Here is a 27088-nt window from a genome sequence, read left to right on the forward strand (position 1 = left end):
ATCAGGCACCAGAGAAGCAGGCATAAATCTGTATGGGGTACAGGGCCAACTCCAGACCTGCTGAGATTTCATCTCCTGAAACAGTGACATCGCAACCACCCTCTTTTTCCTTCCTGCCAACCTTTGTCATCCCTGGAAACCTTATCGAGCTAGCTTCTCCTTGGCTTGCAGACAAGACAACTAATCATGGACCTAACAGCTCGTCAGCTTCAAAAGCAGCTCCCCCCATCCTGTGCCTGGCTGAGAAAATCAATGTGCCTTTGAGTTGCCGTGTGTAGAGAGGGCCCCAGCTTCTGAGAACAAAAGAAGCGAGATGGCTGAACAGTTCCATAAACAGGGCTGGAAGTTTTCCCGGCCTGAGGGAAGGCTTATAGCAAGTGATATGTTAAATGGTAGATCCAAATATCTTTATCATGCCCCTGAACTGAGGAAAACAGCTCGGGTGGTAGAAAAATCACAGCTCCAAGACCCTGTGCAGGACTGTACACTCCAACCCGCAGAAGAGTAGCTGGTTGGCGCCTTGCCTGGCGTGATGAAGATGCTGAGTCTATGGGAACTGCCTGATTGAATCCACCAAAGCAGGATGCAGAGTCCAAACTCAGCAGCCCCCGCCTCCTGTGATGTACAAAGTCCCATGGAAATCCCTGTTGCAATTTCCTGGTGGAAAGGACCAACCACACCCTATGCCAGAGCACACCCTCTGGGCTTCCCCGCCCTTGGGGCAGAAATGCCGATGAGACGTGGGGGTTGATCTTGTCTGAAAAGGCCTTCTTCAGGGCTGTTTAAAAATCCATGTCCATGCCCATGGTAGACCATTCATAGCAACAAGCTCCCATTAACAGAAGAAGGCACTCATCCTCACGAATAATTAAGACAAACTCAAATTCAAATAGAAGGGGGTACCATCTCTCATCTATCAATAAGCAGGAGGATGTGGGGAAAATTGTAATCTCCAGGCATGGACATAGGCATGTGATTATGCAGCCAGAGGCAGAATCTAATAAACTGATCATGCCCAGGCCTTATAACCCAGCAATTCTGGGTCCAGGTTGCCTATGTGCCCAAAAAGACGTGTATAAGAACACTTATTGAAGTGTTATTTATAATGCTAAAAAACTGAAAGGAATCTAAAGTAGGGGCTACGGCCAGGGAAACGGCTCAAGTGTTTATATAGTAGAGTGCTATAGGACTGTGAAAAGGGATGAAGGAACCTCAGTATCAACATAGACACAGCTCAGACCACAGTGCAGAGTGGAAAAGGTAAACTGCAAACAATATGTAAATTGCACGTACACACACACACACACACACACAGAGAGAGTCCCACCCGACTTTAAGGGCTCAGCTTGTATCCCACCTGACCTAGGAAGTGTCTGACCATTCCAGCCCACTCTGCACTCCCAGGATGCTTATCATAAAAGCCCAGTCTGCTCTGCCTCTCAGCACTATTGATGACCTTCATGTACGTCAAGTCTCTTCAACTTGACCATGAGTCCGTGGGGCAGAGAACATGGCTCCTATTCTCTCTGCAGACACCACAGCGCCTTGCACAGAGCAGGCACACAGGGTCCATATTTGCTGAGTGGCTCAGTGGGACAACTCCCTGAGCTCATGGGCAAGGCCACCACATAATGCATCATAGTAGGTGGCTTCTCTCTGAGAACCTAAAGCAAGCATCATGTCGCTGGCCATTCCCACTGCCCACACTGCCATCCATGTCAGGAGGTCCTGGAAACCCCTCCCCATCCTGCCCGTCTCCCTTTCCCAAAGTTCTGAGGGGACAGACTGTTGTCTGCAAGTATGAGTACCACAAATAACTCCAAACATAAATATGGCCTAAAAATAGCCATAAATCATTCTGATTCCATCCAGCGACAATTCTAATTTATAACATGAGGAAAGAAAATGAACACTGTGGGTTGTTTTTTCCCCTCGGCTTCTCAGCTGCTGCTGAGGAAGAATTCCACCCTGCTGTTACTCACAAGCAGAAGTTCCTGATTTACGTATTACTAAAGATGAAATATACCAGGGGCCTACGGGCATAGGAGCTACTGTGACTTTCAGTGTGATTTCCTGCAGCCCTATTATTCCCAGTGCGAGCAGCCTCCTTGTTTGGGGGCCCCACCCAGCTTTGCCTCACTCTCTACCTCTTCCTCCAGCATAGGAGATGAGGGTCCTCCCAGGAAGAACCAAGCCCTGCCTCCTTTGGCTCCCTGCGATGATGGCTAATGCGTTTGTACAATCACCGGTCACAGTCCTAGAGGTGTGTCCAGAGCAGTGTGTTTGGGGTAATCTGCATTTTAATGTTCCGTGCAGTCAATTAAACCACACTGTGCAAACACTGAGCACAGGAGAGTGCAGGGAACTGGAATTTCTTGGATAGAGGCTTTTCTTTGTGCATCTCCATAAAGCACTGTTATTAGGTATTTAAAAAAAATAATAAAACAAAAGTCATCTCTCTGTGAGGTCATGTAATACAAGCCATCTGATGCTATTTTTAACAGCCATAAAAGCACATGATTAATATAGAAAAAGTCATCATGACAAAGCACGTCACAAAAAACATTGGCGTGGAAGGGCAACCCATTGAACTCAAGTGGGTTTATGGTCCTAGCTATCCATCCAGTATGCTCGCAAACTCAACACACCAACAGACTCCAGAATGCCTCTCTTTGACCAGTTTGAAATAACAGGTGGATCATAAGCCAGCTTCTCAGCTCTGGGCCCAAGGTGGCACTTTCCCTATTTCCAGGGGAAGTTCCTTCCCAGGACCAGTAAGGACTCAGGGAAGTGGGTGCCCGTTGACTAGCAGGCCAAGACTTCACCTGGACTCATGCCCTCCCCCTCTACTGCTGTGACACATGGCTTGGGCCCTCTAATGACGGCAAAGAGGAATAAGGGAATTTCTCCATGGCTGCCCAAGATGGAGAGCCTGTGGGGTGAAAACAACAGCAAGGAAACCAGTGTTTACCCAAGGGCCAAAACTGGAAGTCGGCTCAAGATCCCAAGATGTTTCTGCAGGACCCCAACCATGCAAGAATCACGCACACCTGTGATCCCATCTAATGATCTCAAACCTCTAGTAAGGCTGACACACCCAGGGTTTGTCGGTGGAGGGGTGAAGCCAGGCTGTGTCGGGGGTCTACCAGCTCAGCAGGGGGAGGCCAGGGTCACCTCAAGAGGGAAGTTCCTTACGCTGCCTCCCCTCTTCCCTGACACTTTGCAAACTCTCAATGCACCCAGAGGCTCTTCTGTGATAAATACAACAAATGAGTCCACAGGAACCTTGCAAATCCCCATCTATATACCAATGACTCCCAGGAAACAGGAATGCTTTAGTTCAATCCAGTTTCACTGAAAACTTGAATGGAGACTATAGGGTAAGAAGGTAGAAAAACGAAACAAAAGCAAAACCAGGGTCTTGGCAAACAAAAATTCTTTGGACAGAGGTGACTCGCATCAAATTACTCCGAGCAATTCCATTCTCCACTGCAGCCTGCAAATGACATTTGTGCACCAAGGGAACCTTTTCTGCTGTTTACCTCCACTCCCTGGACCTTGAGTTTCATGTGGTCCTCTCTGGTCGTTTTCCCATCTTTCCTCTTTTTCCAGCAATACCCATCTTTCCTGTATTTCACTTTCTTCCTGTTGTAGAGTATCATTGAGCCATTCTGTGGTCTGGAAACAACAAATGGTTAAGTTACCAAGAGCACCAAGCAGAAGAAAAATTTATGAAGAAAGATATCGTCGACCAGTAAAAGTCTCTACAGAAAAGCAATATTCCACATTTGCTGGAACATAATTTTTCACCTTTTATTGCAGCTCCCTGGATTAACCATGTTTTATGGCCAGCCAAAATTTGCTTTGGATTTGGTACCTAATGAATTAAATGTGTCAATGATAGGCTTAAAAAACATCCCCTCAGTAATAACCACAGAGTAATCAGGATATACGATGTGGGGGCCTGAGCTCTGCACTGAAAAGTAGGCAAAAGAGAGACAGAAAGCAAAAAGAGCCGGGGTGTCTTGGCAGCCTGCAATATCTTATCTCTTGTGGAAGGATTTTCTACACATCTTTTAATCCATCACCCAGCATTAGGAAATAAATAAGTTTAACGCAGACGCTAGATGACTATGTTAAGAACAGACCAATGGCAGAGCTATTCACCGAGGCCAAATGCTCTTGGTTCATTGCCTGCATTTAGATTACTGCTAGATATGAAAGAGCATCTGCAGTCTTGCTTCCCAAGCAAGCTAAGTACCCGATTCTTTCCCATTTGGGCTTCAGCTGTCAGGGGTCTCAGATACTGCCAGGTAAAGTCATCTATTCAGTCCATAGCCAGAGTATCTCAGGGAAATAGTTGCCTGCTCGCTAAATGCTAAGAGTTAGATGGTCATTCTTGTAATGATGAAAAAGAAAAAGAACTTTGAATTTTCCAAAAAGAAAACATGCGTCCACCACAGAGAGGAGAGGCTGATGACGTGCATATCTGCAGATGCAGTGGTCAGGTCACATATTTGGGTTTGGAAACTCCAAGAAGAGAAAGAACTAAACCCCTCTAGCAGTTGAGGGCAATAAACTGCTTTCAGAATAAAGTTTCAGTAGCTGTGGGCAGATCCAACCTCAAGGAAGACTCCCCCAAAAGCTAGCAGCACCCCCCGCCGTGCTGCGCCACTCTGCACCTGAACGTGCGGCAGGGGAAGAGGAACGCCAGTGATTCTGTGCGCCACGAGGCCAGCGCAGGCTTGCCATCTCACTCTCAGCTGCGGCCAGAGAGCTCTTTATACAAATAAGGCAAATGAAGTGGCTTCTTCAGCACGGCTTGTATGTTTCTCTGCTACAACGGAGGCGGAGGCGAGGAAACCACAAGTCAGCCATCTGTCCCCCTCAGGGCTGGGGCAAGACCCTCCAGCCCCTTTCTTTTCTTCTTGCTACGAACAATAGGCCATTTCACAAGTGGCACAGAACATTGGCTGTTGATGGCTTCATATTCTATTGTCTGTGGGGAAAAAACAGCCCCACCAGGGTGACTGCAGCTAATTGTAGTTTCCACCCAGCCTGACTATGTCATTCAGTGGCAATATGATGACTAAACAGCAATTCCGCTGGAAATTACAGACTTTCAACAGCGACTCCCGATACTTCATTGTTTCCCGATCAGGGCACAATTGGTTTGTGTCAGTGTTGGTTTCCTCCCTAAGTCTGTACCGACTAAAACAATCAGGAAATGGCTCCACGTGCTTGTCACAACGCTGTCACCCGCCGGTATCTGTCTCCCGCTTACAAGTCTGCACTGGAAACCTTACAATTCGCTTCCATTTCTAAATGGCAGGTAGGCTCGTGCGTGGGGCCAACGATGCCAGCCTCTTCCCACTTCAGCCCCTCTCCAGATGTTTGTCCTTAATCTTCACAGTGCTGTAAGTCCTCCCTGCCCCTGAAAGACCAATTAGAAGGTGCCTGAGGTCCACGGACTGTGCTTAGGACCACTGCCTAAGGAATAAGCAAGGGAACTTGTTTAATCAAACAGGCAGGCTCTGTGTGTGGCTCATCCTCTCCAAAAACGAATGAAGACGTTCATGAGAGTGTGGCAATGCCAGGTCTTCTTCTGTGGATGGGTTTTCTGTTACTGGAGAATGAAGATGCTCCATCCACAGGAGAAGACCCGACATTGATCCAATCCAGCCTCTCGTGAGCTAAGACATGAACTGTGGTTTGTTCCATCCCTTGCCCTTTCTAAATATGACTAATAACCTCAGTAGTGTCCTCAGGCAAACTGTTCCCACATCGTAAGTGGTATGACCCACAGAGAGGGGACTCTCTCAAACACTGTCATGTACACAATCAGAATCACAACCGCACTCACCCTAGGAAACCCAGCTTCCTCCGGTGACCCACCCTTTGGCATTCTGAGAGTAGCCCTGTCATCTGGCACTTTTAGCAGGATACAATCCCACAGGGAACTTAAATGTCCAGCTTAAATGGCCTTAATAAATGGAATCATCATTTTAACTTGCAATAATGAGCAACCTAATAGTGTTTAATCCGCCAATCTGATTTTAATAGAACTTGTTCGGCTCTGTGTGATGGGGAAGGCCCTTACCACAACTCAGGGTCCTAGGAACAGCAAAGGGGAAAGACAGGCTGCAGAAGGGCCCCTGTGCCCCCCAAGGCAAAGAAAATTAGGCTGTACTGCCGACCCAGAAAAGAATCAAAAGCAAGTCAGACCCAGCACTTTTGGAGGCCGAGGTGAGTGGATCACTTGAGGACAGGAGTTTGGGACCAGCCTGGCCAACATGGTGAAACCCCATCTCTACTAAAAACGCAAAAGATTAGCCGGGCATGGTGGCAGGCACCTGTAATTCCAGCTACTCGGGAGGCTGAGGCAGGAGACTCTCTTGAACCCGGGAGACAGAGGTTGCAGTGAGCTGAGATTGTGACATTGCACTCCAGCCTGGGTGACAGAGCAAGATTCCATCTCAAAAAAAAAAAAGCAAGTCAGAGCTGCTGGGAAGGCATCAGAGGAGGGAAGTGGGGTCCTGCTCTGGGAGGAATGACAGGTGGGCTAGACAACAGGGTCCAGTCAGGGGAGGACTTTAACACACTTCATGATGGCATAAAAGATAGTCCCCCTCCTACAAGAACAGCAGGAAAATAGGAATGGAATTGCAGACGGAGAGGATAACAGAAGCTTCGTAGAGCAGGCATGGAAGCCCTGCAACTTAATAATGTCACCTACTTCCAGTTATTGCTGACTTACTGTGTGCCCGGTGCCGGTGGAGCACACCACTTGTGCATCTGTATCATTTATACCTAAGTCTATATCCGTACCTGTACCTATAACCTATAACTATGATCCATATTATTTGCATCCTTGCACCCACCCTGTGAGGTAGGTGTTATTATCATTCCCAACATATAATCAAACCATTCTAGCCACAAAGTGTTCAGGCAGGATACACGCTGAGTTGGTCCGACTCCAGGGTTGCCCCTAAGGCTGCTGGGCTAGCACAGGCTGTGGGGCCAGTCTCTGTTGTGCTCTACCAGCTGGGTGATCATTACTGCCCTGAAAGCACCCCTTACCCGACGGACAGGGATTTGGTGGGTGAATCCCAAGCTTCCTTTCCCTGTGGCTGGGGTCACGCTGGGGCAATCCCAGGCTTTCCTGCCCAGTGGAGGGGGTCACTCTGGGGCAATCCCAGGCTTTCCTGCCCAGTGGCTGGGGTCACTCTGGGGCAATCCCAGGCTTCCCTGCCCAGTGGCTGGGGTCACTCTGGGGCAATCCCAGGCTTCCCTGCCCAGTGGCTGGGGTCACTCTGGGGCAATCCCAGGCTTCCCTGCCCAGTGGCTGGGGTCACTCTGGGGCAATCCCAGGCTTCCCTGCCCAGTGGCTGGGGTCACTCTGGGGCAATCCCAGGCTTCCCTGCCCTGTGGCTGGGGTCACTCTGGGGCAATCCCAGGTTTCCCTACCCTGTGGCTGGGGTCACTCTGGGGCAATCCCAGGCTTCCCTGCCCTGTGGCTGGGGTCACTCTGGGGCAATCCCAGGTTTCCCTGCCCAGTGGAGGGGGTCACCCTCCTTGTAAGCTCCAGTTCTCACAGTGGTGACTTGCAGGGGGAATGGCCCTTCATTTGCATTCCTCCTCCCCCTCTTTCACTTCCACATGCCCTGACTACTGTTTCCTGGGATAGCTTCTCAGATAAACTGTTCACACTCAAGTCTTCATTGCGGGATCTCCTTCCGGGGAAGCTGAACGAAGGCTGATGGTGTGAGACAGCCACAGGGAAACCTTCTGAGACCTCCACCGCAGCCATGCAGAGGCATGTCAAGAAAAACACGAGGACAACAGGGAGCTTCATTCTCACTACAGAGGTTTCTAGCCAAGGAAACCTTTTATCTAAGAGATTAATAGCCAGCAAAACCAATAGCGCTCAGTGCAACATGGCGAAAAGGTCATGGGATCAATGGAAACCTACTACAAATTGTAACAGTAAAGAGATGGGTATAAAGTTAGCTTATATTTTAATTATCTAGCCAAGAAAGATATAATATCTACATAATATCTATAAGCTACTGGCTTATAGATACATATTCTATAAGATTATATGTATTATATATATAATACAGTCTTAGTAAGACTGCATAGATTACACAGGGTAAGACTGTGTATGATACATATTATATATGAGAAGTATATAAAATATCTATATGCTATTAGCCTATAGATTATCAGCCAATAGCTTATAGACATTGTATGAATGTGTGTAGGTGTGTGTGTGTGTGTGGGTGTGTGTGTGTATGTGTGTGTGTGTGTGTGTATATATATATATATATATCTTGGCTAGATAATTAAAATATAAACTATTGACTAGATAGATTGATGAAATGATGGAAGTCCCCATTTACTATAGAGAAACAAAACCAAATGCCTAGGCATACGTTTAACAAGAAATTCCCAAAACCTAAAAATAAAAACTCTAAAAATATTCTAAAAGACACAAGAGTAGGTTTTGATTCACGCAAAAACATAACATGTCTTGGTTAGGTAGAGTCGCAATCATTAAAATGTCAATCTTCCCAAGTTAATTTATAAATGCGACGTCGTAACAATGAGAATCCCATCAGGATTTTTTTTTTCTGGATCTAGAACATTTTACTCTAAAGTTTATTTGAAAGGAAGAAGCACTAAGAATAGCCAAATAAACCTCCCAAAAGAAGCCCAAGGTATAGGGGCTAGCGTTACCAGCTATTAACACATACAAGAAAACTTTCATATCTTAAAAAGTATGGAAATTACACATGCATAGACGAGCCAATGGAACAGAATAGAAAATTCAGAAATAATCCCACTTCCATACACAAATTTAGGATACACAATTAAGGAGGTATCTCAAGTCAGTGGGAGAAGGGTCAATTTTTTTTTTTTTTTTTTTTTTTTGAGACGGAGTCTCTCTCTGTCGCCCAGGCTGGAGTGCAGTGGCCGGATCTCGGCTCACCGCAAGCTCTGCCTCCCGGGTTCCCGCCATTCTCCTGCCTCAGCCTCCCGAGTAGCTGGGACTGCAGGCACCCGCCACCACGCCCGGCTAATTTTTGTATTTTTAGTAGAGACGGGGTTTCACCGTGTTAGCCAGGATGGTCTCGATCTCCTGACCTCGTGACCCGCCCGCCTCGGCCTCCCAAAGTGCTGAGATTGCAGGTGTGAGTCACCGCGCCCGCCTCTTTCTTTTTTTTTTTTTTTTTTTTAAGAGTATCTGGGATTACAGGTGCCCGCCGCCATATCTGGCTTTTTTTTTTTTTTTTTTTTCCTGTATTTTCAGTAGAGATGGGGTTTCACTGTATTAGCCAGGATGGTCTGGATCTCCTAACCTAGTGATCCACCGCCTCGGCCTCCCAAAGTGCTGGGATTACAGGCGTGAGCCACCGCGCCTGGCCGAAGAGGTCAAGTTTTTCATAAGTGAAATCGGGAGACCTAGAAGGCATATGAAAAAGACAAAACTGGGTCTACCCCTCACATCATACAGCAGCACTGATGCTAAACAGTCAAGAGATTTCAATGTAACCAATAAAATCATACCTACTCTACAAGAAAACATAGGTGAATTTCTCTATATCCTGAAAGTGGAGAAAACTTTCTTGACCAAGATTCAAAACCCAGCAACAATATGTGAAAGATACTTACATCTTATTAGATAAAAATAAAACTGCCAGACTGTTTTCTACCATGACGGCACCATTTTCCATTCATTCCCACTAGGAATGGAGGAGGGTTCCAATTTCTCCACATCCTCCCAACGTTTGACATTATTTGTCTCTTGGATTATAAGCATCCTAGTGAGTGTATCGTGGTTTTAATTTGCATTTCCCTAATAACTAATGATGTTGAGCACCTTTACATGTCCTTGTTAGTCATTCGAATAGACATTGAATCTATTTGAATCTCTTGCCTATTTTTAATTGAGTTGTCTTCTTGTTTTTTGAGTTTTAAGGGCTCTTTACATATAATCTAGATACAAGTCCTTTATCAGACATATGATTTGCAAATACTTTCTCCCAATCCATAACTTGTTTCCTCCTTTTCTTATGGCTTGATGGTTTCTTTAAATGAGTAAAATTTTCTACTTTGGTAAGTTCCAATTTGTTAATTTTTTCTTTTATGAATAGTGCTTAGTCTCATCTAGGGGTGCTTTGCCTAACCCAAGGTCATAAACATGTCTTATGTCTTCTTCTAAGACTTTTATATCTTTAGCTCTTGCATTTAGGTCATGATCCATTTTGAGTGAATTTTTGCATATGGTGTGAGGTAAAGGTCAAGTTTATTTTTGTCATTGACTATCCAATTATCCCAGCACCATTTTTTGAATTAAAAAAGCCTGTTTTCTCCACTCCCAACTCCACTGAATTGCTTTTGCACCTTTGTTGAAAATAAATTGACCATAAACATAAGATTTTATTTCTGAACTTTCTCTTCTGTTCCATTGTCTATTTTTATGCCAATACTATCTATCTTGATTGTAGTAGCTTTATAAAAAGTTCTGAAATCAGGGACTATAAGTCCTCCAACTTTGTTCTTCTTTTTCAAAATTGTTTTGGCTATTTTAAGTCCTTTGTATTTTCATATATATTTTAGCGTTAGCTTGACAATTTCTGAGGAAAAAAGGCTCCTAGAATTTTCATCAGAGTTGTACTGAATCTAGAAATCATTTTGAGAGAACTGCCATCTTAACAATATTGAGTCTTCCAACCACTTCCAATTGCAAAACATGGAATGTCTTTCTATCCAGGTAAATCTGTAATTTCTTTCATTAAGACTTTGTAGTTTTCAATATATGGGTTTTATACTTTGTAACTTAAATTTATCCTCTGCACTTTATTATTTTTGATGCTACTGTGAATGAAATTATTTTCTCAATTTCATTTTTGGATTGTTCATTTGTACTATATAGAAATACAATTGAATTTTGTATGTTGATGTTATCCTGTGACCCTTGCTAAACCTATTTATTAGTTCTAGTAAATTTTTTTGTAGATTCTTTAGGATAGTTTACATATATAATTAAGTCATTTGTGAATAAGGGTAGCTTCACTTTCTTCTTCCCATTGTGGATGCTTTTCTTTCTCTTGCTTTATTGCACTGGCTGGCATCTCCAGTCCAATGCTGAATAGAAGTGGTGAAATCAACACTTTGCCCTGTTCCTCATTTTAGGGGGAAGCATATAGTCTTTCATCATTAAGTATGATGTTAGCTGTATGGAAGACTTAAACTAATATGAAAAGGACTCCAGACCAGGTGTGGTGGCTCACATGTGTAATCTCAGCACTTTGGGAGGCTGAGGAGGGCAGATTGCTTGAGCTCATGAGTTCAAGACCAGCCTGGGCAACATGGCAAAATCCTGTCTCTACAAGAAAGTAGCCAGATGTGGTGGCACATGCCTGTGGTCCCAGCTACTCAGGAGGCTGAGGTGAGAGAATCACTTGAGCCCAGGAGGCGGAGGTTATAGTGAACCAAGATAGCACCACTGCACTCCAGCTGGGTGACAGAGTGAGACCCCATCTCAATTTAAAAAAAAAAAAAAAAAGACTCCAGAACCAACTTGAAGAGGCTCGCACTAACCAAAGATGGGACAATTTGAACATCAACATTTGACTGAAATTCATTAAATATGTTTAAATCCATGAGTTCATAATAGTCCTCAAACAAACAAAAAACTAATTGCTCATTGTTGGAAGATGCTAGTGACCCAATACATTATTTTGAAAACTAAAAAAGTATTTAAAAAGCAGGGGAGAATTAGGCACATACCCTACCTTCCCTGTAAAAACTGTTCTTTTGAGTTACCAAATAGGAGAAGAAAGGACTTTCTATAAAAGTATTCCAGCCAATAAATGAAGAAGAAATGAGAGAATTAAAATATCATGATTTTGTAATCCCTAATGAATGAATGGATCTGGGCATGGATCATCAATGGTGGCTGACGTCACAAAAGGGAGACAACCAGATAGTACGTGTCCTCTGCTATGGCTTGGATGTGTCCCCCCAAAGGTCATGTGTTGGAAACTTAATCCCCACTACAACCCTGTTGGGAGGTCAGGCCTAATAAGCGGTGATTAGGTCATGAATGGATTAATGTCATTATCTTGGGAGGGAGTTAGTTATTACAGGAGTGGCTTTTTTATAAAAGTGAGTCTGGTGGCCCCCTCCTCCTTTCTCTTTCTCATTCTCTCATTCTTGCCCTCTCTTGCCCTTCCACCTTCCACCATGGGATGATGTAGTATAAAGGCCCTCACCAGGTGCCATGCTCCTGAATTTCCCAGCCTCCAGGACCGTGAGCCAAATAAACTTCTATTGTTTATGAATTACCCAGTCTGTGGTATTCCATTATAGCAACACAAATGGACTAAGACATCCCCTGATGGAGGTATAATTTGCTGGGAAAAAACAAAAAACAAAAAACTTGACCTTGAAGCTATTCAGAACTCTTGCTCTAAACTCCACTTTCTACCATCTGCAGAGGGCACTGGGACATGGTATGGTAAACGATGTCATGGGGATACAGTCAGCAAAATCCAGACTATGGAAAACTCTACGGGGCGAATGACTTGGCTTCTTTAACCAATTCTCTGAGGAAGAATGAGTAAGAGAGAAAAAAAGAGCAGGAGTGTGCTGGAATGAGAACATATAGACTGAAAAAGACGAAGAAATAATCAACCAATTGCAATATGTAGACCTTACTTGGATACTGGCTGAGTCAAACAAACTGTAAAATGAAAGATGGCATTTGTGAAACAACTGAAATGTTGAACAGTGACTGGGTATGTAATGAGATTTAGAATTATTATTCATTTGTAACAGTGATCAGTGTAGTGCAGAAGTATTTTTTTTAAAAGAGAACTTATCTTTTAGAGAAGTATACTGAAATATTTACTGACGAAATTATACAATGTCTGAGAGATGATTCCAAATAACGTTGAGGGAAGGAATGGGAGAGTATGGACGAAATAAGACTGACCGTGATATAATAACAACAAGAATTCAAATAACCAACAATTATTGAGTGCTTACCGAGTAGCAGGCACTGATACAAAATTGTCCGTCCTCCCCACCGGACTGCAAGCTGTGCAGAGGCAGGGCTGTGGCACCCACGGCACCCCACACGAATGCTCGACCATGATAGCTGCTCAGTAAATATATTTTGTTTTGTTCTGAGATGGAGTCTCGCTCTGTCACCCAGACTGGAGTGCAATGGCATGATCTTGGCACACTGTAACTTGCACCTCCTGGGTTCAAGCAATTCTCCTGTCTCAGCCTCCCTGGAAGCTGGGATTACAGGTGCATGCCCCATGCCCTGCTAATTTCCCTATTTTTAGTACAGACGAGGTTTCACCATGTTGGTCACGCTGGTCTTGAACTCCTGACCTCAGGTGATCTGCCCGCTTCAGCCTCCCAAAGTGCTGGGATTATAGGCGTGAGCCACCACACTCGGCTCTGCTCAGTAAATATTAACTGAACAAATCAGTGAACATCAGCACAGAGTTTCAAGCCAAGCCCCTGGGAGCCCTGGGAAGGAACCATGAAGGAATTCCTCCAGTCTTGCTCTGGAGCGAGGCTTGGTCATTCCATGTTCTATTCTTCACATGTATTAACTGCTTAATGCTCAGAACTACCTATGAGGAAGCACTGCTCTTATATCCATTTCAGAGTTGAGTACACTGAGTGTTTAAGCAAATTTTCAAGGTCAGAGGACTAGTAAGTGTGAGAGTCAAGATTCAAATCCAGACTATCTGACTTCAGCCCATTTGCTGTAAACCACCAAGTCTCACCCCTGTTGCCATTCTGTGCCCAAGCTTCAGATGCATCTCTCCCTTTGAATCCTATAAAACTATCCAGGATTTCTTTTTTTTTTTTTTTTTTTTTTGAGATGGAGTCTCGCTCAGTCGCCCAGGCTAGAGTGCAGTGGCGCGATCTCAGCTTACTGCAAGCTCTGCCTCCCGGGTTCACGCCATTCTCCTGCCTCAGCCTCCCAAGTAGCTGGGACTACAGGCGCCCGCCACCCCACCCGGCTATTTTTTTGTATTTTTAGTAGAGATGGGGTTTCACCGTGTTAGCCAGGATGGTCTCGATCTCCTGACCTCGTGATCCGCCCTCCTCGGCCTCCCAAAGTGCTGGGATTACAGGCATGAGCCACCACGCCCGGCCACTATCCAGGATTTCTATAGTAAAATTTTTTCACTTTAAAAAAAAAGAAATAAGACTGACCATATTAAAGTTGAATGATACGCATATGGGAATTCATTATGCTGGTCTATTCATATTTGTAGATTTTTGAAATTTTCCATAATAGAATATTTTTTAAAAGATTATCATGAGATTTGGAGTGAGATCTAGGTTGTATCTTAAATTTTAGCTCAGCTCCTTAAGAGCTGTGTGATCTTGAACAAATTCCTTGGTCTCTCTGTTTTAGTGAGTAGGATGTGTGTAAAGTACCCAGCGTGCTGCCTATCATACAGCACATGTTCTCTGTACTAACAGACTTGTCCTCTTTTTGTAGGGTTCTCCTGTGAGGAGTAACAATGAAGGGACTGAGCGAGTAATGAAATGGTGTACTGTAAGGTGCACTGGCAAACCCACCCATGGGAGAGGCCATCCCCAAACACTGGCAGCTCACAGGCTCACCTATCACTTTAGGGAGTGATATTTTTCAAATTAGGTAGATAAAAGATGATTAATAACTGAAGATCTGAGGGGCGATGTGTTCTTGAGACATTTTGCGTGTGGACATTAAGTAGAAATTTATGGAGCAACTGGGGATTGAATTGAAGACTAGGTTAATTCTGCAAAATAAAAAGTGTGGATACTCTTTCCAGTGTCTTGCTTTAGAAATCAATGCATCCAAGACAGGTCTGCTTCATGGCCCCTCTCCCCCAAACCCCCACTTTCTCTGTCACTAACCGATCATTTCCAGGACCTCAACAACCACCAATTTCATCTGTGCAGACAGCTGAGACCCAGCCTGCTATTCCAGCGATCCGTGGAGTTGCGGTGGATCTTTCTCCTGTCAGCCCATTCCCCCAGTCCTGGCCCGGAGGCAGCAGATTTTGTGCAATAAGCTCTGTTCAGGGTGACTGGCTATTGCTTCACTGAATTCATAAGATCTGTTACTTGCAGCACCCCTTTAAGAACAGATGATGTCCCAGTTCCCAGTGGGACTCCAGGAACAGTATCTGCATGGCTTCTAAAGAATTCTTTTTCCAACTGGAACCCAAACCCTAGGTCAGCTCTGCTCTTTCCTCCCAATGCCTTTGGTCCTGTCGCTCCTGCCACAAGGCACAGGGAAGGGCCTGGCTGGAAGCCCTGACCCCAGATGTCAATCAGGCTCCTGTGACAAGACAGGGCCTGCAGTGTCCTAGAAGAGTGGACACTATTCCTGAGGCCAGTGCTGAATCTCTGTTCCAGTGGGCAGTTGGAAAATGAGAAATGTCACCCTTTATTGCAGCTTACATATTTCATGCACCTGCACCTTTCTCTCTGATCTTTCCAACACGGAATGGCCTGATTTCCATGCACCATTAGAGGTACGTGGCCTGGACTAAAATGTCCGTAACAACCAGGACAACTGCGACAACAAGAAGAGTTGCTGTTTATTCTGCATGGACCTTGTGCCAGGTGCCGGGGAGGACCCTTTACACCCATGTTTCATTTTAGTCTGACAGTCACTTTAGTAGCTGGGTATTACTATCTTCATTTTACAGGGTGAGAAGGCTTGGGGCACACAGAAGGGAAGTAACTTCCCCAATGTCGCACAGCCAGTAAGGGGAGGACCAGGGAATTGCCCCACTGCACCCCTTCCTGATGTCTTGTTTCAAATCCCTGGCACATCCCAGCTACCCCTCCCCTTCTATAGTTGCAACATTCATGGTACTTTGGGGACCCCAAGAACTGCTCATGGCGAAACACTTCATACAGAGCAAGGACGGGCTCAGCCTGATTTAAATTGTAGTTCTTCCTTTTGTTGCAAGGGGAGGGAAAAAGTGCGATGAAGGAATGAGACTCTGCTTATCTCTCCCTCGCACAAACCCAGCGAGGGCGGTAATTGATGCCTTGCACATAGCAAGGTTGACAGGACGCCACACGGAACCCCGAGAAGCCACGGCGACAGCCCGAATCTCACAGGAAGGAACTGGCTTATTAACTTTCAACCAGGAGACTTCTTCTGACTTGTTTACAGAGGTCTTCACGATTTGGGGGACACCAAACAAGAAAACTGGTTACAAGCATTCCGCGTCCTCCCCCACACCGCGCAGCCCGGCCACTCTCAGCTATTTATGGAAAGAGGGGGAAGAAAAGGCTGACAGGCCCAGCCCAGGCTGCAATCTGCCAGATATGAAAACCAATTGCTTCTCATAATAAATTCCAGCTGGAGCCATAGGAATAATAAGGACAAGGAGAAGGTAGCACCAATTTGCTTTATTTGATTAGCTCCTTCTTGGGCGGTCCAACCCCAGCTTCTTTTCATTAAAATAAGGGCAAATTGAAAATCGTAAAAGAGGTTTTCTTATCGGAGAACAAACGACTAGATAGATTCGTCGGCCTAAAAGCCCCCCACAAGCCACAAGATGGCCGTGATTGCTCCTGCTCTTGCTGTGTTCAATGGGCAGGACCCAGAAGCTGGCACTTCCAAAGAGCTTCGTTCGCAGAGATTTAGCACATGCTTTCATTTTTCTTTTCTTTTCTTTTTTTTTTTTTTTTTTGGAGATGGAGTCTCGCTTTGTCACCCAGGCTGGAGTGTAATGGCGTGATCTCTGCTCACTGCAACCTCCGCCTCTTGGGCTCAAGTAATTCTCCTGCCTCACCCTCCCTAGTAGCTGGGACAACAGGCACCCACCAAACACGCCCGGCTAATTTTTGTATTTTTAGTAGAGATGGGAGTTTCACCGTGTTGGCCAGGCTAGTTTCGAACTCCCGGCCTCAAATGATCCACCTGCGTCAGCCTCCCAAAATGCTGGGATTACAGAGGTGAGCCACTGCGCCCGGCCTCATTTTTCTGAATAAAAGCAAGGACAGTCAATGGCTGTATCCTGTAGCTAGTGCTTCATGCAGTCAGTCTCATTTAATCCTTGCTATAACCCTAGGAAGGCTGACCACAAAAAGTCAAGCAAGAGGAGAAGCTGGCAGGTCGGGGCAGACCTAGATTCCATCTCTAGGGCCACGATGCTTTTGTGGAGGCTTGAGAACAGGATGAGGGGTGGCTAGGGCTTCCAGAACTCAGAGGCAGAAGTCAATTTGTATTTCTGGCCAGGCACGGTGGCTCACACCTGTAATCCCAACACTTTGGGAGGCCAAGACAGGAGCATCACCTGAGGTCAGGAGTTCGAGACCAGCCTGACCAACATGGTGAAACCCCATCTCTACTAAAACTACAAAAATTAGCCAGGCGTGGTGGCAGGCGCCTTTAATCCCAGCTACTTAGGAGGCCAAGGTGTAAGAATCACTTGAACCTGGGAAGTGGAGGTTGCAGTGAGCTATGATGACACCATCACCCTCCAGCCTGGGTGACAAAGTGAGACTGTCTAAAAGAAAAAAAAAAAAAAAAAGTCAACTTGTATTTCCCAAGACCGTTAAACCACAGTTTGTTCATATAAATTGTCCCTGGAGGTCCCTGAAAAGAAGAGGCTGCCCATTCAGAGGGATCGTAATGACGAAGACTCGCTCCAGAGCAAGAGTGCAGGAACACCTCCTTCATGCACCTGCCCAGGGCTCCCAGGGCCTCGGCTTGAAACTGTACACTGACGTTCACTGATTTGTTCAGTTAATATTTACTGAGCAGCTATCACGGCCGAGCATTCATGTGGGGTGCTGAGGGTGCCACAGCCCTGCCTCTGCACAGCTTGCAGTCCTGTAGGGAGGAAGAACAGTGATGCTCAGAGGCCCGCCCTGGGCCGGCCCCAGAGCTGCAGGACCCACCAGAGATGGCAAACGAGTTCTTTTGATAACAGCTGTCAGTGGGTGGCGATGGGCAGCCCAGAGGCCTTTCCCAGGATGCAGCATCTGGGTGAAAACGGAGGTGAAGGCAAGGACATGAAAGCTGGCTCCCGGAAGGGCTTTCGGTAGAGAGCGTGGCAAGGCCCGGGCCTGAAGAGGAAGCTTGGCAGAGGCTGGCAGGCGGAGAACAGGGCAGGGCCAGGAGATGGGGCAAGAAAGCAGCTCACCCCAAGTAATGTGGGCTCCTGAACCAGGGTGGATTTTCCTCTAAGAGTGATGAGAGACACAAATTAACCAAGGGTACACGTGTATTAACAGCAATGAAGGAAAAGCGAGGACTACGATCTTAATACAAATGTGGCATAAAATGTAAGAGAGCATAAATTAACCTGGAGAGTGCAACTCCGTAAGCGCAAGGAAAAAAAAAGCAGAGGGCACCTGACAGCATCCTACAGAGAGGCTGCGTCCAGACTGGGGCAGAGGGGTTATGACCCCCACTCCCCGGCCCCTTGAAAAAGTGATAGTAGACCGAGAGATTGAAGAGAGTAAAAGTCAGCCAAAAAGAACAAGGAGAGGCACCTTCCAAACAAAGGGAACAGCACATGCAGAGGGGTTAGATCCCGGGGCTTTGTGGGTCCTCTGAGAATTCCGAACATTGCTTTCAAGGGCATGGAAGCGACTGGAGGTTTTGAAGCCGGGAAGTGGTATGACCACTTAGACTTGGCACGTCTGGCTGCTGCTTCTGCCTCCTCTACCTTCCTAACTTGTAAACAGCAAACACTCCATAAATGCTCATCAGATGAGCAAATTAATCAAGAAACAGTAACTTTTCTTAAAAATAGAAAACTTCACTTATTACGCTGAAAGCATTTGGTCAGTGATGAGCCAAAGAAAAAGGGGTTTAAGATGAGAGAGGGTTAATGGCATCACCTGTCTTTGGATTCAACACTATCGTCAAGAAAGAGGGCCTGCCATTCCTGCTGCTTAGTGCAGCCAGGCCACGTAAGCCCCAGCCCAGCACAGTGATGGGAGCCCTGCTCCAATGCCACCCAGTGCCTGGCTCATGTTCAGCCCCACCACTGTCTCCTCCGGCCGAAGTCCACGCCTCCCAAGTGGCACCTGGTGCTTCCGTGGCCCCTCACTTGTCATATTCCAACACCGATATTTTATTAAGAATCCAATGTAAATTTGAGAGAAAATTAATGTGTCATCTCCTAGCAGGAAGGACTAAACATCTCAATGTGACGGTCTGTTAGAGTTGTCATTTATCATTAGCATGCAATTCAAGGCAAGCTTCCCACATTCTGGTGGGAGCTTTCAAGACAATGAATCTCTGGGAATTAGCTTCTGGTCCAATTATTCCTGGTTCCCCCCACCTACCTAAGAGATAAATTCCATCTCAGCAGGAGGAAAAAAAAAAAAAAGAAGAAGAAGAAGAAGGGGAGGAGGGAGATTGCTCTTCTCCTTTCTGGCTGAAATCAATTTTTCTCAAGGAGACAAGGCAATATTCATTTTGTAAGAAGGGAATAAGGCTGTACGCGAAAGGCCAATCAATGGAGCCGTTCTGATGAAAACTTCCTCAAATCAAATGTAGGGGAACCTCTTAATGCGCTTTGTTCTTCTTTTCCATAATCCATAACTATTAAGAGAAAGATGGGCGGAGAGCAGCTGCTGCAAAGGGAGAGCTACGTAAACAGTTGGCCCCTGCAAACACCGGTCTGTGCACCCTCCCAACCTGTTTCCGGGGCCTCCCTACGTGCCTGGCCCCGTGGTAGGCACCAGGAACAGAGTGCTACACAGGTGTGCCCTGGTCCTCAGGGAGCTTATGTTCTAGCAAGGAGATAGGCCAATAACAATAAACTAATAAAACATATGTGGCTATAAAGAAGATAACCCAAGATAGGAATTTTGTGCATTAAAATAGAATTGTTTTGTCTAGGAACTGTTTAAAACCTTTGGTGCAAAACATAAAAATGCACTCGGACGTAAATCATGCTCCTGGTTCCAAAGCAAACAGACAACTGGGATGAATGGGCAGATGTCCGTGTCTCCTGGGAGGCAAGAGCCAACCATGAGTACTGAGAAGCCCGGGCAGCCCTGTGTAGGCACAGCCACACCTGGGGAGTCCAGGGTGCCTTGGCTCAGCCACTGAGACTGGGATTCCAGGCAACCGTCCCTGCATCTGCTGGTCAACCACATGGTCCCCCAGCCCCATAGGACAGGGACAAAGGGCTGGAGGGTCCTGGATCAGGAAGGCACCCTCTGCCCTGGAGTCCTCTAACAGGCCCTGCTCCCTCTGCAGGGCCCACCCCCATCAGGGAGAACGAAACCAGCCTCCGATGGGCGGTGTCTCCCAGCCAAGTCCTCCCTGGCGTCGCGTGCACCCGCATCATGAAACTTGGCAGGCTGAGCCATCCCTGCTGCTGGAGTCTCCATGAGGGCAGAAGCCATGCTTGCTCTGTTTGAGCTCCAAGTAGACTCTGTGAGGGCAAAGGCCATGCTTGCTTTGTTTGCACTATTAGAAGCTTTTCCTTTAATCTGCACAATCCTGTCCAGTAGGATTAGATCCCCATTTGACAGAAGAGGACAGCACATGTCAGAGGCCAAGCAGTGACCCAAGGGAGCCTGCGCTCGGTCCCGTCTGGCTGCCGCACAGGGAAGCTGTCATCTCCATCTCATCAGAGCCATATAGTGGCTTTGATTGAAAATCTCGGCTGGGCACAGTGTCTCACACCTGTAATCCCAGCACTTCGGGAGGCCAAGATGGGTGGATCACCTGAGCTCAGAAGTTCAAGACCAGCCTGACCAATAAGTTCAAGACCAGCCTGACCAATATGGTGAAACCCCGTCTCCACCAAAAATACAAAAATTAGCCAGGCATGGTGGTGGGCACCTGTAATCCCAGCTACTCGGGAGGCTGAGACAGGAGAATTGCTTGAACCTGGGAGGCAGAGGTTGCAGTGAGCCAAGATCACACCACTGCACTCTAGCCTGGGCAACAGAGTGAGACTCTTTCAAAAAAAAAAACAAAAAAAAAACAAAAAAAAAACAAACCTCTCTCTCTCCCCCCCACCCACACACATACACACTCACATTAAGCCAGTACGTGATGAATGCTGGGGTCACGTGGTGCCTGTAACGGCCCCCTGAGCCAGCCTGCCTGGCTTCCCTGGACGCTCCTGCCATCCTCCTCCTCAGCCTTGCCTGGACACCATCAGGCTATTTCCAAGCTTCAGGCCCACATCAAGGGGCCAGAAAGTTGCCTGGGCAGATCCCCCAGGGGCCGCTTATCCTACTCAGGGAGGCAGCCACCGGGGCTCTCATCCCACCATCAGACTCGACTGTACCTCGAGTTGGGAGTCCCTCTTGCCATGTGACCCAACTGGCCTCCTTCCACCTCAGATGCAGCCATGGCTCCTATTTGCTGCCACACCCTCCAGGTTCCCGGGGGTTCCCTCTGTACACTGGTTCCCCCAGCCATGAGCATGGTGCTGAGTCACTCTGGGTTCAGGCAGAGAATCCCACAACAGGATAGGCCTGAGGGCCTCAGCCACCCAGTCCTAGAGACACTGCGGGCGCCAGTTCCTCGTGCCATCTCCCCGACTGGCGTGGCTCCCAGGGGCTGGGTCTGGATCCAGGAGTCACCTTGGCTGCCCTGCCTGGCTGCTCTTCACCTGGGCCAACAAATAAGGATGCTTTCCCAGTTTTCTCCGGCATAGGCTCCTGAGCTGAAGAGCCTGAGGGATAACCCTCCACCCCCCACCTCCTTCTTGGCTGAACAATGATTTTCTCCCACACCTAAGACAGCCAACTGCAGCCACTCTGCCAGGACTAACACTAGAATCAGAGGAATGGCTTTTGGTACGGACGACCGGGCGATGAGGCAGAGAGATTCAGGGGGATGTTCCAGATGGCGGGAGATAAGCAGGTAAGGCACTTTCCATAGAGCCTTGCGGGAGGGTGGGTCAGCCCAGAGCAGCAGCCCAGCAGGACTCAGAGGCCAAGATCCACAGCCCCCAGGAGTCCAAGAAAGTGGGGAGAGGGTGCAGGCTCAGAGCTGGGGTTTGCCAGTGCCCTCAGAGACTCTTTCTTCCTCTTCCACCCTCCTCCCCAGACCCTGGCCTCATTCCTGCTTCCCAGAGCTCTCCCAAATTGCCAAGGCCTTCTTTAGTTTTTCAGGAGGGCCCTGGCAACCAAAAGCGCAGCTGTGGATTATTAAGCTACAATTTCAAACCTAGGCTTCAGGGCCAGGCCAGGAGCCAGGCCAGGCAGGGCTTTCCCCAGATGTGGCGGGGGACACCCTAGGAACCAGCTTTCTGGGCGCTCCTGTCCTTCACAGGTTCAGATACCTCGGCCCTTTCTCCGGCTGCTCAGAGCTCCTTGGGGTTAAAGCGCCCCAGGAACACTTCACCAGGGCCTTCAGGGCACTCCTTGGAGCCTCAGGGCCCAACCAGCCTCTCAAAACCCCGAGAAGGAACATCTGGATGTGAGTCATCATGAATACCAGGCGCCATTTTCCACCAGTGGTCATCGGGGAGCCGTGGGACTACGTGGCTTGGTTTCTTCTTTTTCCCTATCTGTAGCTCCACTTTTCTATAATGAACATCAACTGTTTTATAACCAGAGGAAAAAGAAAGAAACATCCTCTGTCACTGAAGAATTGAGTTCTTCATGGATGCTGAAGCCCAACCCCTGCCTTCTGTCCCCTAGCTCACGGGCTCACTCCCTCCAGACTGGCTCTTGCCTCCTCCCTGCCCTCCCCTCCTTCTGTCCTTCCCCCTCTCCTCCTCCCCTCCCCTCCTCCTGCCCTCTTCCCTCCTCCTCTCCTCACTCTCCTCTCCCCTTCTTCACCTCCCTCCCCCTCCTGCAATCCTCCCCTTCTCACCCCCCAACCTCCTCTCCCCCTCCTGCAGTGCTAATCCCCTTAAGTCTAACGAGCATACTCTGCACTTCCTGGTTGGAAACACAGAGTCCAGAGTTGTTTTTATTTTTACTTATTTATTTTTTTGAGATGGAGTCTTGCTCTGTCGCCCAGGCTGGAGTGCAGTGGCGCGATCTCAGCTCACTGCAAGCTCCGCCTCCCGGGTTTACGCCATTCTCCGGCCTCAGCCTCCCGAGTAGCTGGGACTACAGGCACCCGCTGCCACCGCGCCCAGCTAATTTTTTGTATTTTTAGTAGAGACGGGGTTTCACCGTGTTAGCCAGGATGGTCTCAATCTCCTGACCTCATTATCCTCCCGCCTCAGCCTCCCAAAGTGCTGGGATTACAGGCGTGAAGCCTCCACGCCCGGCCGAGTCCAGAGTCCTTGAAGAGGTCTCAACACTACCCTCGCTTTGTAGGGCTGCGTGATCACAGGACTTTGTCTCTGGATTTCGATAACTGTACGTGAATTGAGCGGAAGGTGTTTTGGTCAATGGGGACCTCTGTGCCTCCAGAGCTCATAAATCAGAACCCTGTGGTCTAACAGCCATGATGTTCCCCTAATCATGTTACTGCAATATTAATAAGGCTGTTTAATGCAACCAGTTCCTTCTAAATTGTCACATAAAAGTTTGGTAAATGTCAGACATCTCATTTAATAGAAAATGATGTTTTACTGCCAGGGGAGCTAGGTGGCTGAGAAGATGAGTATAAAGCCTGGCGACGACCTTTGGCAGGTTTGAGGGACAGAGCGCTGTCAGCCTGGGGCTCCTGCCTCAGCCCTTCTTTCTTGCCGTCAGCAGCCACCCCGAGTTCCCCGTGTGCAGGGCCCTGCGTGAGGAGTCCTGGGGAGGGGAGGGGCTAGAAGAAACAGCCCTTCCTGTCCTCATGCAGCATACAGTCCTGTTGGAGCAAGAGAGGCACTGGTCACTGCTCAGGTTGCCCCTTGTCGTAAAAGATCATTACCCCCATTTTAGGAAACCCAGGCAGCTCCCAGGATCATTGGCCCACACAGGAGCAACTTGACGTTTACAAAGGGATGAGTTTGGCTGGGAGCGATGGCTCATGCCTGTAATCCCAGCACTTTGGGAGGCCGAGGCAGGCGGATCACCTGAGGTTGGGAGTTCAAGACCAGCCTGACCAACTTGGAGAAACCCCATCTCTACTAAAAATACAGAAAAATTAGCCTGGCATGGTGGCGCATGCCTCCAATCCCAGCTACTCGGGAGGCTGAGGCAGGAGAATCGCTTGAACCCAGGAAGCAGAGGCTGAGGTGAGCCGAGATCATGCCATTGCACTCCAGTCTGGACAACAAGAGCAAAACCTCCATCTCAAAAAAACCAAAAAACCAACAATAAAACAAACAGATAAGTTCACAGAAGCAAAGTAGCATCTTGTAAACTACTTATAAATGGGGTTGGTATCCTGTAAAAGGGGTTGGTCCCACTAATTTTGGTGGACAGGGGCATAGAGATGAACAGAGGGACATGCCCCACAGCATAGTTTATGATAGAAGGAGTGTGGAAACCCTTTAAAAATGGCTTCAGTTGGCCGGGCACGGTGGCTCACGCCTGTAATCCCAGCACTTTGGGAGGCCGAAGCGGGCAGATCATGAGGTCAGGAGATTGAGACCATCCTCACTAACACGGTGAAACCCCATCTCTACTAAAAATACAAAAAATTAGCCTATGTTCTATGTGGTGGCGGGCGCCTGTAGTCCCAGCTACTTGGGAGGCTGAGGCAGGAGAATGGTGTGAACCTGGTAGGCAGAGCTTGCAGTGAGCCGAGATTGTGCCACTGCACTCCAGCCTGGGTGACAGAGTGAGACACCGTCTCAAAAAAAAAAAAAAAAAAAAAGACTTCAGTCAACTGCTTTGGTAAATGAATCACAGGATATTGATAGAAAGAATAGTACACAGTTATCAGAAAAAATGTGCGGATCTGTATTTGTTGACATGGAAAGAGCTCTGTGATTTAAAAAAAAAAATTGCAAAATGGAATGCATGGTGAGATGTCATTTCTATAGAATTCTTCACATACCCAGCACTTATATATCTATGTGTGCATAAGGAAAAGTCCGGAAGGATGGCGTTCTCTAAAACCTTGACCCCAGCTATGTCTGGGAAATGGGACTTCAGAGGATGTTTGTGAAGGTTGCTTTTTGTTATATCTTTCTGTGTGGTAAGAATGTTCTTCAATGAGCATGTTCTATCTTTGTCAAAGAGGAAAATGTTAAATGAAATTAAAGGACAAGGATTACAGCATGAACTCAGCAAGCATTCACCGGGCACCTGCTGTGCGCCCAATCCTAGGGTTGTAAAGGTGATGAAACTCAGCCATTGCCTGGAACAGCTTGAAGGCGAGTGGAAATCACAAATAACAAGCAGATGACTGTAATTCCACAAGGGGCAGGCAATGAGGGCGGGATGGCGAGGTGGGGAATTTGAGGGGAAGGCAGTAAGCTTTGTGTCACCCCCTTTTACTGCAATAAACCTTGGCCTGCATGCCCCCTAAAAGCGGGTTCTTTGGAGGCATATGTTGGGCCTCAAGGAAAGTTCTCATTGAGCAGAGTTAAAAAGCCCCTTTTGGATCCTCAGGGGATATGGGGACAACTGAACTCAAAGCCAGAGAAGGCAAGAAGCAAATGCCTACCTCAAGGGGCCGTGGACAGGCACTGGGCTGAACACGCCAGGCCATCCCACATCTGCCATCCTAGGACACCCCCAAAAGGGGGTGCTAGGATCCCAACCCCTGAGATGAGGAATCAATGGCTGGGAAAGGTTCGCTGCTGGCAGGGACCCTGTAAGGAGTGAGTGGAGGAGCTGCACTGGAACAGGCGAGGGGATGCGTTTCCGTCACTCACCATCTTCCTGCAGGGAGACTAGACCCTGAACTTCTGAGCTGGAAATGCCACTGTCGAGGGAACTCTGAGCCAACCAAAAGTCTACGATGACGCGCCTGTGACCTTCTCCAGAGACGGACTGATGCAGAGAAGTGAACCCCCGAAATCCCGCTAAGTGTCCGAGCTTCCACCTGTTTCTCTGGGGTAGCTGTCGACCCCGCTGGCGCATTGCACTGAGGTGCCGGCCTCGCCTCTCTTGATGGGTCGTTGATGGACCCTCCCAAGTGTTCTCAGCAACACCCCACCCACATCCCCAGGAAAGGGAAGTTCCAAGTTCCGGAAATCCAATGCCTTAAATGAATAATTCCCAGGGCCAATCGGAGAAAAGGCTCCCAGGATTCTGTTGGTGGGGAGGGAAAGGGTGACAGTAGAGAAGAGGTCTTTGTGGATAATAAAAGAGATCTGCTGCCCAGGCACGGTGGCTCACGCCTGTAATCCCAGCACTTTAGGAGGCCGAGGCGGGCAGATCACGAGGTCAGGAGATTGAGACTATCCTGATTAACAAGGTGAAACCCTGTGTCCACTAAAACATACAAAAATTAGTGGGGCATGGTGGCGGGCGCCTGTAGTCCCAGCTACTCGGGAGGCTGAGGCAGGAGAATGGCATGAACCCGGGGGGCGGAGCTTGCATGCCACTGCACTCTAGCCTGGGCGAAAAAGTGAGACTCCGTCTCAAAAAAAAAAAAAAAGATCTGCCAAGATCAGTAAGAATTTGCCCCGGGCTGCAGTGCCCTGCCCCACTGGTCCCTTACAGCCCCTTCCTGACTCTTCTTAGCCTCTCCTACAACCTCCTCATCTCAGCCAAGGAGACACTGGACGATGGGGTTGAGGCGCTTTCTGCTATCAGCTGGCTGCAGCAATGAGGGTGCAGCTCATGTGACCCAAGAATCAGCAGGGCAGCAGCCTGTGCAGGTGGCAGCATGGGAAGCCGAAGTGCAATGGGCAGGGTGCCAACAGACCATCCAGACGACATGGACCAGTTACAGAGCAGGGCTCTCGGCAGCGGGATGGGGAGGCACATCCACCAAACACTCCCACATCAAGAGCCCCAGGTGGGTTTCATCAGGTCCCCACTAACCCTAGAGCCTTGCCCTTGGCAATCAATGACACCAGTGGGGAGGCACGGGTGTCACGCCTCCAACCTGGGACCCCGCTTGAGCAGGGATGGAATTCATGAGTTTTGTGCTCCTGTACGAAACGATGATGTTTAAAAATAAAACCCGTACACAGCCGATTTCCTGAAAAATAATAATAATAACCTTAACTTTAGCAAGTGGAAAATAGTTTTAGAA

General features: G+C 47.7%; 1 protein-coding gene across 18 annotated transcripts in view; it reads right to left on the reverse strand.

The window, feature by feature from the left end:
* The window catches only part of LOC105479380 (calmodulin binding transcription activator 1), a 975024-nt gene that overhangs the window by 501513 nt on the left and 446423 nt on the right, over positions 1 to 27088 (reverse strand). For 16 of the 18 annotated variants that reach the window (XM_071067081.1, XM_011737369.2, XM_024792358.2 and 13 more), the window contains one exon: positions 3543 to 3678. The exons of 1 other annotated variant lie outside the window; for it this stretch is intronic. In XM_071067081.1, the coding sequence (XP_070923182.1) occupies positions 3543 to 3678 (136 nt within the window). Of the gene's footprint in view, positions 1 to 3542; positions 3679 to 25757; positions 25969 to 27088 lie in introns of those variants that run through there. One more of the 18 variants, XM_011737377.3, reaches the window with a different exon arrangement.

This window comes from Macaca nemestrina, chromosome 1 (assembly GCF_043159975.1).
Source record: "Macaca nemestrina isolate mMacNem1 chromosome 1, mMacNem.hap1, whole genome shotgun sequence".
NCBI classification, from domain to species: domain Eukaryota; kingdom Metazoa; phylum Chordata; class Mammalia; order Primates; family Cercopithecidae; genus Macaca; species Macaca nemestrina.